Below are 14,650 nucleotides of genomic sequence, written 5' to 3' on the forward strand. Positions count from 1 at the left end.
ACAAGGCTAATCAGCGGAGGGAATCAGCGTATCCTTGACCAATAGAATCAAATGAATGTCATAAAATAGGTCTAGTATGAAAAGCGTATCTCGGAACTTCACGATGTCCTACAGTCTTGCGACCATTCTTTTTGGCAACTGATTTGTGGTCGAGATATTGCTTTTGGTCGACGTGTCCTATCCCGCGAATTTCAGGAAATACGACGTATCTATTTTCCAATTGCCCTTCGCAACTAGGCCCGAAAGAGGCTGTTAGGCATGGTGTTGCTTGAGCCGTGGTGGTTCAGTGGCATGTTGGCCTGTTGGGAATACGAGGCTGACAGGCACCACTTAAAACCTCCTCAAACAGAGCCGACATACCCCGGACAACGATTGAAATCTCCATAATTAGAATACACGTACCAATTATAACTCTAGTCTCTCATCCTCGGAGCGACTGGCTTCCTTGGCTCGCTGACCTTTACAGTCCCGCGGCTCCTCGCACCCAATCGGCGCCTCTTGCCTCCGCCTCGCATACTGCGCTGCACCCCTGGCGCTCGCAAACACAGGGTCAATCACACCACCCTCGTCGCCAATAACTAACACTTGTCCTTCGTTGTCACCCAGAACATACTCGCTTTCCATCAGAGCCTCCCGGAGAGCGATGAGGAAGCCGGTATGCGTCGCCTTTTCTCCCGTGAGCAGGACCATCGTAAGCCTTATTGGGAGCTTCATCAGCAGTGTCTGGAGCTGACTGCGAACGTATGCCCAGTACGCTGTATGCGACTCAAAATTATCCATCGCATCCAGCCCAGCTGACAAGTCCACGAGCCTCTCCTCAACCCCTTGGTTCCAACCGAATGGGGCGCGAAGCCTTAACACCTCGGCCCGTAGGTCCCCTTTCGTAAAACCTACGACCATGAGCGCCTGCAGTTCCATCCGGTCCTCCTCCTCCATACAATCCCATAGATTTTGGTATTTCTCGCAAAGCCCCTGTCCATGGGCTGCAAAGACGGCGCGACCCTCTGTCAGTCCCTCTGGGTACAGCCCTGCTTCGGGCAACGGAGGCCAACCGATCTTCGGCCGGGGGAGGTTAGAGGCAAGCCAGGGCCGTAAACCGATGTGCTCGAGTGCGTCAGAAAGGTCGTACTCTGCGAGGCCGGGGATGGGCGGGTGCGTCACGGCGACCCGGTCAAGCGGGCTGGCGAGGGCGATGGTAGTAGCATCGCGGAGGGAGGCCAACATGCCGGCTAGTATTCCGACTTCCCGCGTTGCCGGCCATCCGAGCTTCTTATTGATAGAGCGGTGCCATTTGTTCCATTTGCTCAGTGATGAGGGCTTCGGCGAGGTGACAAGGCGGGTCATGAGCGCAACGTAGTCTGGCGACGCGGCAACGAGAGCGACATCCGCAATGGTGCCATTGTAGAGATGTGCGGCAGAAGTTCTGAGAGGCCAATTAGCTACCGTCTCTTTCAGTGGATTTACAGAGCCTCAAAGAGAAGAGTTGCCCACCCAGAGGAAAATGAGAGCCCGAATCCGATCCCAGGTGCATTATGAACGTTGGTGGGGAGACAAGCCTCGCATCTTGGGAAAGGCTCCTCGTAGATGACGGCGCGTACGCCCGCAAAAAGGAAATTGACGAGATAATGTGGTCGCATCGCTTAGAGAATAAAGACTTGGTGAAATGTCGGCCGTGCAAGCCCAAATGAACAGAATTGAGAATTGTTGAAGAATGGGAATAATGCGAGCAGTGACGTCAAGTACAAGTGAGGGACAGCGGGGTGAACAAACCCTCTTATAAGGCCTTGCTGCTTATCTACTTATTATTGCACCAAGGATTAAACTTCTTGCCGCGCTATCTAGGACTGGACTGGTCTGTAGCCAGATTCCCCTTGGCAGGGCATCCTTGCAGGCCGATGCTTGGCTGCATCCTTCGTATTCAGTCGAAAGACCCGAATAGCGAGCAGCGAATTACGCGGATTTTCGTGTCGCGCAGTTCGGGATGAGCGTAAACAATTCGTAGAATTTGTTAAGGTGCATTATGTCTCGGTGATTGCCATTTTTAGACGGGCGAAGGAAGTGTGGCCAGTTTGCGTACATGGACCAATTAATTCCTTTGGCGCAGACACGTGAGTCAGCTAAAAACCCATGTTAGAGAGAGCTTTGGACACTTCAGCTCGGCTCGGCTTTATCCCAGTCTCCTCCAAATCCTCTAAATGATGCCGCAATCAGCACCCCACAATCGGAGACGAGACAAGCCCATCTTGAGCTGCACCTTTTGCAGGGGACGCAAGTGAGTCTGTCCCTCTTCGTTATAGCACAGAGCGTATTAAACCCATGTAGACTTCGTTGCGATAGACAATCTCCATGTGGCGCTTGTGCGCGACGCAGAAAGCCCGCCGAATGCATCTTCACCTGCTCAGAGCAAGAGCGAAAAGATGCCATCGACTACAGGCCTGCCAGGAGCCAGCAGACTCGTCAGAGAATTGCCCGCCTTGAGAACCTCGTCACCGAGATGAGAGACATTGTGCAGAGCTCACGTCAGCCGTCGGGCGATAATGCGTCGCGAAGTGAAATGCCAGCGTACACTGAGCCACCGCTCAATCCTTCCGATGGCCGTGCAACAGATGACATGGGTAAATTGAGTCTCACTGATGACCATGCAGTCTACACCGGCAGTTCTCATTGGGTTACTATTTTGGAAGACGTACGTTATTTTGACGACAAGTATTGAGTAGCCCAATAATGATATTTCCAGATCCAATGCCTCAAGGATGAACTGTCCGAGGAGTACTCTAACCCAAACACAAGCCTCGAATCGACTCCATTTGATACCGGCTCCAGGAATGAATCGCCTCTCACTAGAATCTCTCTCCTCAACAGCTCACCCTGTCTTCCAAGGGAGCAAATTCTGGGCATGATCCCTCCACGCAAGGTAGTGGATAGACTCGTCTCCCAATTCTTCAATGCTTTCGATATGGCCCCTTGTGAGTCTTACAATCAATACTTGAACTTCATCGCGACCGTGGTTGGCTAACGCGGTGCTGGGAGTTACCAGTCATTCTACACCGAGGCAAGTTCCTCGCTGAGGTAAACGGTCTATTCCATCGCTCTTGGCTTATTTTCTCACCCTCCGTGTAGTACGCAAACTTCTGGGACAACCGTTCATCAGTTCCCATCATGTGGGTGGGCCTCCTATGCAGTGTCATGAGCATGTCCGCATTTCTTCAGCAGCAAGATGTCGCAGCTCTTGGGTTGTCCACCGCGGAATCACAGGACATGCTAGAAACCTATCGGACTCTTACCATCCATTGCTTGCTCGCCGGGGACTATCTCCAGCCGACCAGATACACCATAGAGACGCTGACTATACACTTTGGTGTTGACCAAAACGTGAACCTCGATGCGTCAATTGGCAACTGGGTCCTGATTGGCGTCGTCATCCGGATTGCCTTGCGCGTGGGACTGCACCGCGATCCCTCTCACTGGCCAGGTATTCGACCACTGCAAGCAGAACTTCGACGACGTCTCTGGATGACCCTATACCAGATGGATTTCTTTACCAGCACCCAAGTTGGATTGCCTCGTATCATTAAGGATTCCCAATCCGATACGCGTCCGCCCACGCACTTGTTTGCCAATGACATTGGCTTTGAGCATGACCAGATCCCACCCGAGCGGCCATTGACAGAACCTACTGCGCTTTTATTCGTCATCCAGAGGAATACCATCATCAAAGTCGCAGCAGAAATATACGATGCAACTGAAGCAGGACCGCCATCGTCGGCCACAACTGCTGCGCTAAGTGCCAAACTGGAAAAAGCTATCGATGGCATCCCTACATGGTTAAAGTATGGGTCGCTCGAGACATCAGTCGCAGACGACCCTGCTACGATATTGCATCAAATGTTCTTGGATATTCTAATACAAAAGGCCGTTTATCTTCTTCATCGACGGAGTTTCGTGAAAGATTCTGTTGGAGAAGAAAACACGAGATCCAACGAGCTTTGTATCAAAGCTGCCCTGGCGATTCTGGAACATCAACGAAAAATGAGCGAAGAGACTAAACCTGGAGGCCTTGTGTTTGGCATTCGCTGGAAAGTCGCTACGTCGCTCAACCACGAATTTCTACAAGCCACAATGATGCTCTGTTTCGCAATGAGCAGACTTAACGAGGGACATGTTGGCACGGCGAGTTATTGCGCTTTTGGCAGGCGAGATGACATATTGGAAGCTTTAACCATTGCAAAAGGGCTGTGGGAGAAGAATGCCGACCGGTCCGTGGAGGCGCGAAGAGCAGCAAAGGCCATCACAGCCGTGCTGCAGCAAGATTTGGACAAATCGGGCGCGGCCGCTTTGGCAGCTTCAGATGGTGAGCGAAATTTGAATTAGTCTTTAACACTCAGCTAATTGTGATCATTCGATAGGATTCTTTGATCAAATGCCAGGGGTGGAGGCACAAAGCTATTTCGGTAACTTCGACTACGGGCATGGCATGGCTTTGGACCCCTCCCTTTTGACTGTTGATGATGATATGGCAGTGTTTGGAAGCATGTTAGACCAGTTCGTGACTGAGGAGACCCAACTATAGCGTGTACGGTCTACCGGCAGTACGCTGGGTAGATCAAGCTTCGTATCGCGCCAGGGAAGCCATCACGTTTGGGACAAACATTGTGGCGCGTTATTGAATATCGTCTTTGGTTTAAGGAATTCGGAGTATCTCCACAATCTGAGTCATTGTATGTACAACTTCGACGACTCGCAACCTCCATTGAGAAGGTGTGTAATCAGGGACCAAAGAAAAGGTGAGCTCGAATTCATAGAAAGAAAAGGTGTGCTTTATCCAATAACTAGACGAAGCTATCACTGTAATTAAAGACAACATGATCTGTTGGTCCTACTTTACTAAACCCCGGATGTTCACTCGCGTATCACACTATCGTACACTTCTATCCTATCCCATTCTTTATAAATGAGCCGAAAAGACCGCAGACACCAGTATTCCTCAATGCGGGTCCTCGATTTGCACGAGTGTGATTATCCCGGATACGTTCTTCTCAAAACCCTGCATTCTTTCCAGTGGCTGCATCCTCACACTCATCTTTCTCCTGATCAAACGTAGCCCCGGTCAGATTAATCGAGAATGCATAGTTTGCGTCCTTCTCTTACTCATCTATTGGATCGCTCCAACTCTCTTGAATGCTTGATTGCTTTTAGGATTCTTGAGCGGATGAACTCTCCTTCTGCTTTTTCACACTTCGCCACTCCATGCCGAGTCCGCCAAGAATGCAAAGACAAGACACAACGAGAGCGACTTGGAAGCATACGCGCAGAGAATCATTGTAGGCCTCCAGGGCTATCGTGTGATGCTGAGGTGGGACAGTTTCCAAGATGCCGGTGACGCCAGCATTCTCAATTTGTTTGGGGGTGATGGTTGTAATGCCGGCGAGCCGTCTGCTGAGTTCACCGTCGAGGACGTTCTGGCCGATGGAGACAAAGATGGCACCGAAAAGGGTCTGAGCGAAAAGCATAAGTGAGGCCCCGATAGAAACTTCCTCGCGTGGTAGCACCGTTTGAGCAGCCATGTTAGGAGCCTGGATACAAGCGCCAAAGCCCCAGCCGTACAGGATCTGGTAACCGATCCACTGGCCCATCGTCGAGTCGATACCGAGGGTGGTGAGTAGACCGGCACCAACCGCTGTGACGCAAATGCCGAAGATCAAGAAGGGCGTGTAGTAGCCGACGCGGCCTGTTAGTACGCCAGTGAGGATGGACGCAACAACAAGAGCAAGCACCTGTGGCAGGAGGTGGATGCCGCTCTCGACGGCCGAGTCGCCCTTGATAGCCTGGAACCAGATGGGAAGATAGTAGACTGGTGTAGCATTAGCAAGTGGCGACAACTTTATCGAACCGGAGTAGACCTACGCAACAACGTCTGGTGCGCGCCAATGCAACAACTCACGAAGAAGCCGCTGGCAATGCTACGCTGGATAAAAATGCGTGGTGGGACCGTGGCTCGCTCCGGCTTCCAGATTTGGATCAAGACGAAGGTGATCAACAGTACGAAAGCAAGCACAAGCAATGCGATGATGCGTCCGTCGCTCCACTAAGCCTGGTCAGCCATGCCAGCCAACTGAAAGGGCAGCGCTAAAAACACACTCGGCACTTACACTGTAGGTGAAACCACCCCATTGTAGGGCCAGGCACAAGCAAATTACCCCGGGGATGAGAGCGATCAAGCCCTCGGCATTGAGCTGCTGAAGTTTGTGCTTCAGAGTGTTTGTGTTCTTGGAACGACTCGGGATATGCAGGAAGAGGAAGACAAATAGCATTACAACGCCTCCCAAAGGAAGGTTGATGTAAAAGCACCATCTCCAGGTGACGTTGGTGGTGAAGGCGCCGCCGACCAGAGGGCCTAGAACTGACGAGATACCATAAACAACACCAAAGAGGCCCTGGTATAGAGGCCGTTTCTCGAGCGGAACAGCGTAGACGATGATGGTGATCTAATATACCATGATGTGAGCAAGCTGGACAAGAAATACGAAACCAAAAGGTGAATGCTGATGGTTGGGCAATGGTTTAGTAAAAGAAGGAAGACATACGACGCCAGACTGAACGCCTCCAGCTCCCAGGCCCGCAATGGCCCTGCCAATAATAAAAGCGATTGAACTCGGCGCCGCGCCGCAGATGGCCGAGCCAATCTCAAATAGTAGGACCGCAGCCAGGAAAGTGGCTTTGACATCCAAGAAAGTGTATAGTTTTCCGAATACCAGTAGAAAGGCGCAGTTGGGCAGCAAGTAGGCCGTGCCGTACCAGCCGACATCATTCGCTGCGTGAAATTCGTTGGTTATGGCGGGTATCGCGGTCGTGATGATGAGTTTATCCTACAAAGAAGGGTCATCAGTTTGTGTGTTCTATATGTAGACGTGCTCCTGGTGGAATCTTATCCTTGCTCACGTACCAATGCCACGAGAAACATCCCGATGTAGATGGAGATTAGAAGGAGGGCGAGTTTAAAGCCTGAAGGGTAGAAGAAGTCGGTGGGGTCCGCGGGCTGCGTCGCATTGTCCGACGCAGGCGGAGCTGTCTTCTCATCGTCCTGTCGCTCATATTCATGACGTGGCTCCTTTTCCTTCGTAGCAGTGAACATGGCTATGAATGGGGGTGCTGGTGTGGATCAGGGTTTACATAAGCTTCTCGAAGAAGATCGGGATTGCAGTGCTAGGACTCTGTGTCAATGAAGTACGGTGTAGGAATAGGCATAGGATTGATGGGGAATAGAATAAATGAGGAAGAAAGAAAGTCGGATGTGTTTGTCAGAGGCTTCCAGGAGACCACACTTCGCTTGACTTTATCTACACCTCCCACGCCGCCCATTGTCACGGAGGGTGCTCAAAGCCATTACTATGCTAAGTATGCTGTCGCGGAGGGTGCTTTAAACACTCACTGTACACCAAGTCAACGAATGAGCTTCGTTGAACAGTGTTAGCGTCATCCGCTTCTGATGGTGACCGTCCGACCGTCCGCACTCCGACCCTCCATAATGCGGATCGGCGCGTGCGTCAAGCGGACGGTTCTTTAGCGCGTTCATGCAATATTTCACCATTTGAGCAGTGTTATGATGTGTAAGGTTACTCGAATTATATCTATTTGATCTTCAAAGTCTATGTCTAGCGACTTTTGACCCTGGGCGGGAGGAAAGCAAGTCTCAATCACCATCCTTTCTAGTGAGTTTGAAAGACCCCAAGGCTGACTTTTAATGCTACTGTGCTGCTTAAACTGATACTTGATTGTTTCAAAGTTCATAGCGTTAACTTTGCGTATCGCTTCCCTTTAACATCGAGAAAATCCCAAGAGTTCTCCATTCCGAACACAGGTGGCGATGCCATTTCCATAACGCTAGCCGTATACTTTTCTTTACTCGTCTCAATCACTTTGGGCTTCAAGTCCGACAGACATGTCCGTGACTGCTGAGGCAAAGGTGAGTTCGCCTCGACAAGAGAACATTCTAAACAATTAAAGGACATCAATATCCATAGAAATTAAGATACAATTGAGCTTTCAAATCATTCAACACTTGTAAGATACTCTTGGATCTCGGGAGCAACATTTAGGTGCGCCATTCTGGATGTCATTTATCTTCACTCTTGGTCTGCTCCTTCACTCCACTCTTGGTGACGACTTCCGCTTCGTCGCCATCTGTCGACTTGTTCTCATCAGATCTCTCCTCTTCGTCCTTGCTGAGGTCAACAGTCTTGAGTGCAAACATGATGAGAAGCATAGGAACCAGAGCTGCTGTAGCCGCAATCGCAAGCAGCTGCTGTGTCTCGCGGTATGCCTTATCAATTCCAGTTCGGACGACCGTGCCCTTCGCGTACTTCTGTGCAATGACAATCGATTTGTAAATAGCCATAGCTTGGTCCTTCGCGTTTTCAGGGAGATAATTGTTGAGCTTCTTGGGGAGGAGGTTGTTCCAAATTGCGCCGCTCACACTGTGAGGATGTTAGCATAAATGTTCATCCCTACCAGAAGTGAGATACCGACCTAGTGCCTATTGCACCACCGAAATTCATGGCGGCAAAATACACTCCAGTAACCACAGGGACATCCTCCCTTGAGACTAGAGCCTGGATAGAGACCTGGGCGGCGGTTTGGTAGAACGCACGACCAACACCGACAAGACTCTTTGCCGTAACAAACGAGGCCTCATTAGCGCTAGCACCATTCATGTTGACAAAGTAGATCTGGAGACCCTGTCCCAGAACCACAAGTGGCACGCCGATGAACACATAAACCTGAGAGCGCTTTGTGTATTTCATCAGAAGTCCAACAAAGACAGAGCCTATCTGGAAAGCCACTCGAAGGGCGTTACTGTGGTCCGTTTGTCAGCGTGCAGTATATGTTCAAGACCCAAATAAACTTACTCAATTCGGGTGGAGTGACCTGGAGCAAACCCGCCGGCGACTTGGAGGTAGCTGGGAAAGAAGATGGTGAAGCAAGAATAGTGAAAGAAATCGAGCATGGACAACATGCAAGCGGCGACGACGGTGCGCTCCTTGATCATTCGGAAGGGCATGAACGGAACTTGGGCATATTTGGCATCCCAGACGAAGAAAGCGCCCACAACCACCACACCAATGACGAGCATGGCAATGTAGGACCCTTGATCCCAACGGTCGCTATTTCTCGAGCCCGTCAGCGACAGAGGGATGAGCGCCAGTCCAAGGCCAACGACAAGGAGGACGGCGCCCAAGATGTCAAGGTCGATCCATAAAACGTTTACAAGGCGCTTGCCAAAGCTCTCGGACTTGTCTCCTGCAGCCCAGGACTTTTCTCTCTTGAATCCGTTCTTTCTGGCACGCCTCTGGAGAATATACAAGGTGGTAATCAGTGGTGCAGAACAGAACGGGATGATGAGAGCCCACATTCCGTAGCCCCACCGCCAGGTCGAGTGCTTTAGGACGCTATCTCCAACAATAGACCCTAGATAGAGTGTGGGGATCGAAGCAACCGACTCGGGGAGGGAGGACCAAAGACCTCGGTTGATCAGGCTGGTGGTGTCGGCAATGAAGACCTGTTGCATAATAGCGTATCCAGTATCTCCAATAGACTCAAAGATGCCTCCGGCCTATGGCGAATAACGTCAGCGCTGGTTACGAGTAGCCATTGGGAACAAACTCACAATGTAAGTGCCAATATCTTGGCAAGCGGCGTACATGATCTGGGAAAGAACCAAGCAAAAGATGGAAATAGTAAGACCCTCAGCTCGGCCGAACACCTAAATTCAATCAGCATGGAGCTTCTCAAGCGATTGCAAAATTCCTCTTGCGGTGGCGTACGTTGGCGAATTTAGCCATGATTGGATATGTGACGAGGCCGATGATGGTTCCCACAACATTAGCGGTTGTGAGAGCCGAGTGCTTCGCAAATGCGCTGGTAGCATAGGCATCGTAGACTTTGGTGGAATACTTCAAGAAGGAAATGATGAATGTTGTCGCAAACAACCTACACGGGAATGTTAGCAATCTGGGTTAACAACTAGAGATAGACTTACCCAGAAAAGGCAATGATCAGATCCTTGCGGGACCACGACTGTCGTAAAACTTCAGTGTTTTCTAACACGTGAGGGCTTTTATCCTGGGCCTTCTCGGCGTCGCCCGAGGTGCGAGGGTTGGAAACCTCGGGACTGATACTGGGATCTACAGTCGCCATATTTGGGTACTTGTCGTGTTGCTGCTGTGTTAAAATCATCTGCAACAGATATTCGAGCCCATCATCGTAGCTAGATGTCCTCGTGTTTATATCCTTTCCCCCTCATTGAAGACACGGGAATCGTTCCGCACCTCACAGGCACGAGGTCACGGTCCGAGATCGGTTGCGGCCGTCATACCACCCTGGGCCAAAATTCCTGCTTGCTGGATGGCAGTAAACGTGGGTATTGTACCATCTAATCTTATCAGATCCGCAAAAGCTAGTTCGTCAACGACACAAACGTGGACCCTGCGAGTGTGCCGACGTATGGCATCAACACGAGCATTGTCTCCATACCCGGCCCTCTGCATGGACGCTAAGGCCCTTGTCGCAACACTTTGGTGACACGCGTAGCGTCGGCCATTTGGCCCACATCAGGTGCTGTGGGCTGACTTTGCGACCAGTTTGCTAGAAGGAAGTCTTGGCCATGTGGATTAAACCGTGATCTTCACAAGCTACCCACAAGCGAAGAGCCGCTTCTCCCAGTTAGGAGTAGGGTGGAGCGGCACACGCGTACTGAATTCTTCTTTTCAACCTCGGTTGAGCCCCGTCCACGCTTGGCTCGTGAGAGTCCGTACCGGTAATATAAAGCCCATCCTTTGCCAAGACAAAACGGCCAGAGTTGTGGTGCTAGAGAGGCAACCTGCTTTGTGTTCAGACTGGGGTTTGCGAACCAAAACTCCACATGATTCAGGCCGGACCTTTGCTCACCCGATTTGACCAGATGCATCCGAGACCCCCACGATCTTATTACCGAAAACTGGTCTTTCAAGCAGACTGTAGGCGGTAAAATTCTCGGTCAGTTACAATAACAGCAGCTCATGGGCATTTTTGTAGTAATGGGCTCGGAATATGTCCACTGATGAGTTCTAGTGCAGTCGGTGAGGAAGAATGAATTAGTAATGCCAAGATCCAGTCCCCTTTGCTAGAAGAGAAATCATGGATCAGTCCAAAGCGTCCCAAGAACCATCCTCCGGGCTTTTACTTGCACGATCGGTGTTTTTGGACTTGATGGAATATGCCGCGGGGATCGCCACCAAAACACTCCAGGACACAGGGGTCCGGGCCCAATGATTTCGGGAACAATTCCATGCTAACAACCTGGGTGTCACTGGCCATACTCTATAAGCGCCCCCGACTTCCCGATGAAGATTTTGCCGGCCACAAGTTAAGCCGTAGCTGCCAAGTCGACTGGGGTCAGCATGACTCGACAGTGGTGGTGACGTGGCGTGAGAGCTCCCGAACGAACTCCGTCAATCTTATCAGATGAGCGAAGAAAACAGCTCAAGGACGTGGTTCATCATCCAATTCGCACCTGAAACAGTTCACGCTGGGTTGTCACGTCATCAGTTACCCTGCTAAGAGAATTGGCCCACTCGCACTTGATCCATCTGGTGAGGATCCATAATGACCAAGTCGTCGGTTCAGCTACGTCTCACAGGGCTGGTCACTGATGCGCCACGCAGAGGTTATTTCCTACTTGCTAACGCAGTTAACCAAATTGGAACACTTGAGCAAGTTTCTTGGAGGTGGTGATTTTGTGTTTCCTCGCTTGGCTTTTGCATGATGCCATAATTCCTCGCAGTATCCCCGGAATGAAAACCCTGTCTTTAAGGTGGTCCGAACACGATATCATCTTAAATCTAAGCCCTTGATCCTGCAGTAGGAAGCATAAAATCCTGATCGGAAATAATGTACTGCATTGCTCGCTTACTTGATATAGCTAGCGCACTTTGCCACTTTATTCTGTACTCTATTTAAGAAGTAGAATAAAATCACATGAATAATATAAAAAGAATAAAATGTCTACCTTATTATTTTATATATACTAAATCATTTCGTATACTTTAGGATCTAACGTAAAGATCTTTGTACTCACCCTCACCCTAACCCTTAAGATAGTAATACATTGTACCCTAATGCAGATTAGCAGTGCGTAACCCAGTGCCGTACTTTGGATCAGGACTTTGTGCTTCCCACAGTGGGCCTACTGCAAATTCTGACGCGACCACGGCGGATCATTTTCGCAACTTAAAGTTGAGCTTAGTGCTACTGATCCTTGCGCAAACTTTTCTTCACTACGCGAGCTCTAATTCCAAGAAAATAGAATGAAAATGTGTTCGTCTATGATTATGTAGTTATTGTACAAGGCTCTATATATGTATGAGTGATGGCTATTCCTGATGCTCCAATTTAAGATTTCCCCTGTATAAAAAAAACGCTTGAATGTCAAATATGCCACATATGCCCCTCTACCCCAAATTATCCGGGCTCATAGCACGAATCTTGGGGCCATAATAACGGAAGACGACAGGTACCGGCACTAAAACTAGTGAAAGGAATGCTAGCACGCTGTTTCCCCAACCCAATCCCAGACTGTTGTACATTGACAATCCAGCAAGGGGCAACATGGCACCCAAAAGGGATCGGAGGACAGTGACAGCGGCAATTACAGAGGCGGCGTAGGTGATGTAGACATCCATGAGGTAGATTTGAAGACACATCTTCAGGTATTGTCAGTTTTGGTAGCCACATCGAGATAGGGGTATTGCTCACCATGATGCCCATCAGGCCGAAACAGAACAATGCCACTCCAAACATGGGTACTATCCAATGAGTGTTGCTCTCCACCGACCATCCATACCAGAAGAGGGATACGACGATGAGTAATCCGCAAGGAAGAGTCAACCAAACCGGCACGCGGTCCTCGGGAACTGTGGCCTCCCCCTTGGCCATCTTCTTCTTGATGATGATATCCGTGAGGACACCGAAGACCATTGTTCCCAACAACATGCCCACGCCCGTGGGAATGTATGACAAGCCAATAATGCCGGTGCCGAACCCGTATTGTTGCGCGAAAACAAAGGTGAAGGTGCTGAACATGAGGTAGAGGATTCCGTACACCACCGCAATGTAGAGCGAGATGATAAAGACTGGCGGTTGCGTGAGCAGCATCTTAAGAGGGCGAACAATAGCATGCTCGAATTTCGTCTTGGTGGAAACTTTTCCCACGTCAAGGGCAGAGTATAAGTCGGCGTTGTTGGTTTCCTTCTTCAGGCGGTTGACCTTGGCCTGGAGTAAAGTGGGGTGGTACGTTTCGGTGACAACGAAGTAGCAAAGAACGGAGATGACGCCAGCCTAGCACGTTGTTAGTTCTGCGCGTCAAAGAAGAAACGTTTGAAAACTGGTAACACTTACGGCAATCGCAATGACCCAAAATGCCCATCTCCAGCCGACATCTTGGATCATGAAGCCTCCGGCCACAGGTCCAATGCACGGTCCCAAAAGTGGTCCCATGGCCCAGACTGCCATAGCTTTACCACGCTGCTCGACAGGGAACATGTCCGAAATGGTGCCACTGCCGTTGGTGACGGGCGTGGATCCGGCAAATCCCATGAAAAACCGGAAGGCAATCATCATGCCCATGTTCTGGCTGAGCGCAGTTGCCACGGTGAAGATGATGAAGAGGACGTTGGCAATGTTGAAGATCATGGCTCGGCCGTAGATCTCGCTGAGGGGTGCCGCGAGGAGAGGCCCGAAGGCGAAGCCGAGAACGTATACGGAGACGAGAAAGGTTGCGAGGTTTTCGTTGGATGATTTGAACTCGACCATGATATCGGGGACGCCAGGGGCGAACATCGACGAACCCTACGCGTGAGTTAGCAAACGAGACTTGGTGGGATTCCGAGAAAGGACTGACGAGGGGACTAAAGACCGGGTTAGCACAGTAAAATGGACCTAAAGGAGGTGGAACTTACGTCAAGAGAGTCATGAGTGATAGCGCGGCGATGTTTGACCACTTCCTCTTCGCAGGCCAGTTCATGGGGTTTTGAGGGTCGTCAGGACCATCCCATCCAATAGCATTCGGGTTGTCCCCCGCGCTGGATCCAGGAGATGTATTTCCCTTCTCTGGATCCTGGCTCGTAGCCTCTGCATCGGTCGTCTTTGGTCGGTCCGTACCGAGACTGGCGTCTGACATGGCGAGGGTGCGTTGGCTTTCCGGACGGGGCAAGTCGCCGAGCTGAATGTTCTTTGTTGACTCGTCCATGACGCTGTGGAAAGAAGAAAACCGGTGTTGGCAATAGCAGATGGTCAAATCTGTGGTGGGACATGGGGAATTTAAGGGAAAAGGCATCCTCCTCAACTACACCAAAATGGCTCCACCTGCAAGGCGCATGGGGAGCGAGAGCGAAAGCGAGGGCCCGAAAATGGCGTCGTGCAGCCAGCAAATTATCAAAATATGAACGCTACCGAGTGGAAATTGGAGAAGCCGAGCTCCAAGTTATGCTTAACCCCATATTCTAGCTCATCGGGTCCCTCGAAGACCCCGAAACCCGGGACATGGCGGCGATCCCGTGGCGTTCAGGAGGTCCGGCGCCGATTTTATGCGGGCCGCCTCCGGAAGCGATGCCTTCCG

The 14,650-nt window shown here is 50.6% G+C and overlaps 5 protein-coding genes across 5 annotated transcripts; 1 reads left to right on the plus strand and 4 right to left on the minus strand.

Annotated features, from left to right (window-relative positions):
* Positions 1-166: 166 nt before the first annotated feature.
* On the minus strand, positions 167-1,722 carry BGZ61DRAFT_393246 (uncharacterized protein). Its single transcript, XM_046242868.1, has 2 exons — positions 1,492-1,722; positions 167-1,423 (listed from the first exon to the last, which is right to left on the minus strand). The coding sequence occupies exons 1-2, from the start codon at positions 1,635-1,637 to the stop codon at positions 406-408; spliced, it is 1,164 nt and encodes a 387-aa protein (XP_046102897.1). The 5' UTR covers positions 1,638-1,722; the 3' UTR covers positions 167-405.
* A 449-nt stretch (positions 1,723-2,171) lies between these two features.
* Positions 2,172-4,874, plus strand: BGZ61DRAFT_454574 (fungal-specific transcription factor domain-containing protein). The gene is made up of 5 exons (XM_046246248.1): positions 2,172-2,686; positions 2,738-2,966; positions 3,038-3,069; positions 3,121-4,351; positions 4,407-4,874. The coding sequence occupies exons 1-5, from the start codon at positions 2,495-2,497 to the stop codon at positions 4,568-4,570; spliced, it is 1,848 nt and encodes a 615-aa protein (XP_046102898.1). The 5' UTR covers positions 2,172-2,494; the 3' UTR covers positions 4,571-4,874.
* A 162-nt stretch (positions 4,875-5,036) lies between these two features.
* On the minus strand, positions 5,037-7,132 carry BGZ61DRAFT_495169 (major facilitator superfamily domain-containing protein; the record flags this gene model as incomplete). Its single annotated transcript, XM_046250842.1, has 6 exons — positions 5,037-5,143; positions 5,216-5,851; positions 5,905-6,085; positions 6,150-6,485; positions 6,585-6,866; positions 6,944-7,132. 6 exons carry the CDS (start codon positions 7,130-7,132, stop codon positions 5,037-5,039), a joined length of 1,731 nt encoding a protein of 576 aa, XP_046102899.1.
* Positions 7,133-8,113: 981 nt separating this feature from the next.
* On the minus strand, positions 8,114-10,370 carry BGZ61DRAFT_507192 (major facilitator superfamily domain-containing protein; the record flags this gene model as incomplete). Its single annotated transcript, XM_046251898.1, has 7 exons — positions 8,114-8,474; positions 8,527-8,853; positions 8,907-9,610; positions 9,665-9,760; positions 9,876-9,987; positions 10,037-10,168; positions 10,345-10,370. 7 exons carry the CDS (start codon positions 10,368-10,370, stop codon positions 8,114-8,116), a joined length of 1,758 nt encoding a protein of 585 aa, XP_046102900.1.
* Positions 10,371-12,485: 2,115 nt separating this feature from the next.
* BGZ61DRAFT_534044 (major facilitator superfamily domain-containing protein) lies at positions 12,486-14,212 on the minus strand (the record flags this gene model as incomplete). The annotated part of the gene is made up of 5 exons (XM_046254084.1): positions 12,486-12,737; positions 12,790-13,371; positions 13,432-13,881; positions 13,934-13,940; positions 13,992-14,212. The coding sequence occupies 5 exons, from the start codon at positions 14,210-14,212 to the stop codon at positions 12,486-12,488; spliced, it is 1,512 nt and encodes a 503-aa protein (XP_046102901.1).
* Positions 14,213-14,650: the final 438 nt, after the last annotated feature.

Source organism: Ilyonectria robusta, assembly GCF_021365365.1.
Source record: "Ilyonectria robusta strain PMI_751 chromosome Unknown BGZ61scaffold_13, whole genome shotgun sequence".
NCBI lineage: Eukaryota > Fungi > Ascomycota > Sordariomycetes > Hypocreales > Nectriaceae > Ilyonectria > Ilyonectria robusta.

Excerpts from the sequence above, each read along its gene's own strand:
- BGZ61DRAFT_393246 (XM_046242868.1), bottom strand. The coding sequence starts at position 1,637 with ATGCGACCACATTATCTCGTCAATTTCCTTTTTGCGGGCGTACGCGCC. Across the intron at positions 1,424-1,491 it reads GGGCTCTCATTTTCCTCTGG|AACTTCTGCCGCACATCTCT; the intron begins GTGGGCAACTCT and ends TTGGCCTCTCAG.
- BGZ61DRAFT_454574 (XM_046246248.1), top strand. The coding sequence starts at position 2,495 with ATGAGAGACATTGTGCAGAGCTCACGTCAGCCGTCGGGCGATAATGCG. Across the intron at positions 2,967-3,037 it reads TGCTTTCGATATGGCCCCTT|TCATTCTACACCGAGGCAAG; the intron begins GTGAGTCTTACA and ends GGGAGTTACCAG. Across the intron at positions 4,352-4,406 it reads CGCTTTGGCAGCTTCAGATG|GATTCTTTGATCAAATGCCA; the intron begins GTGAGCGAAATT and ends ATCATTCGATAG.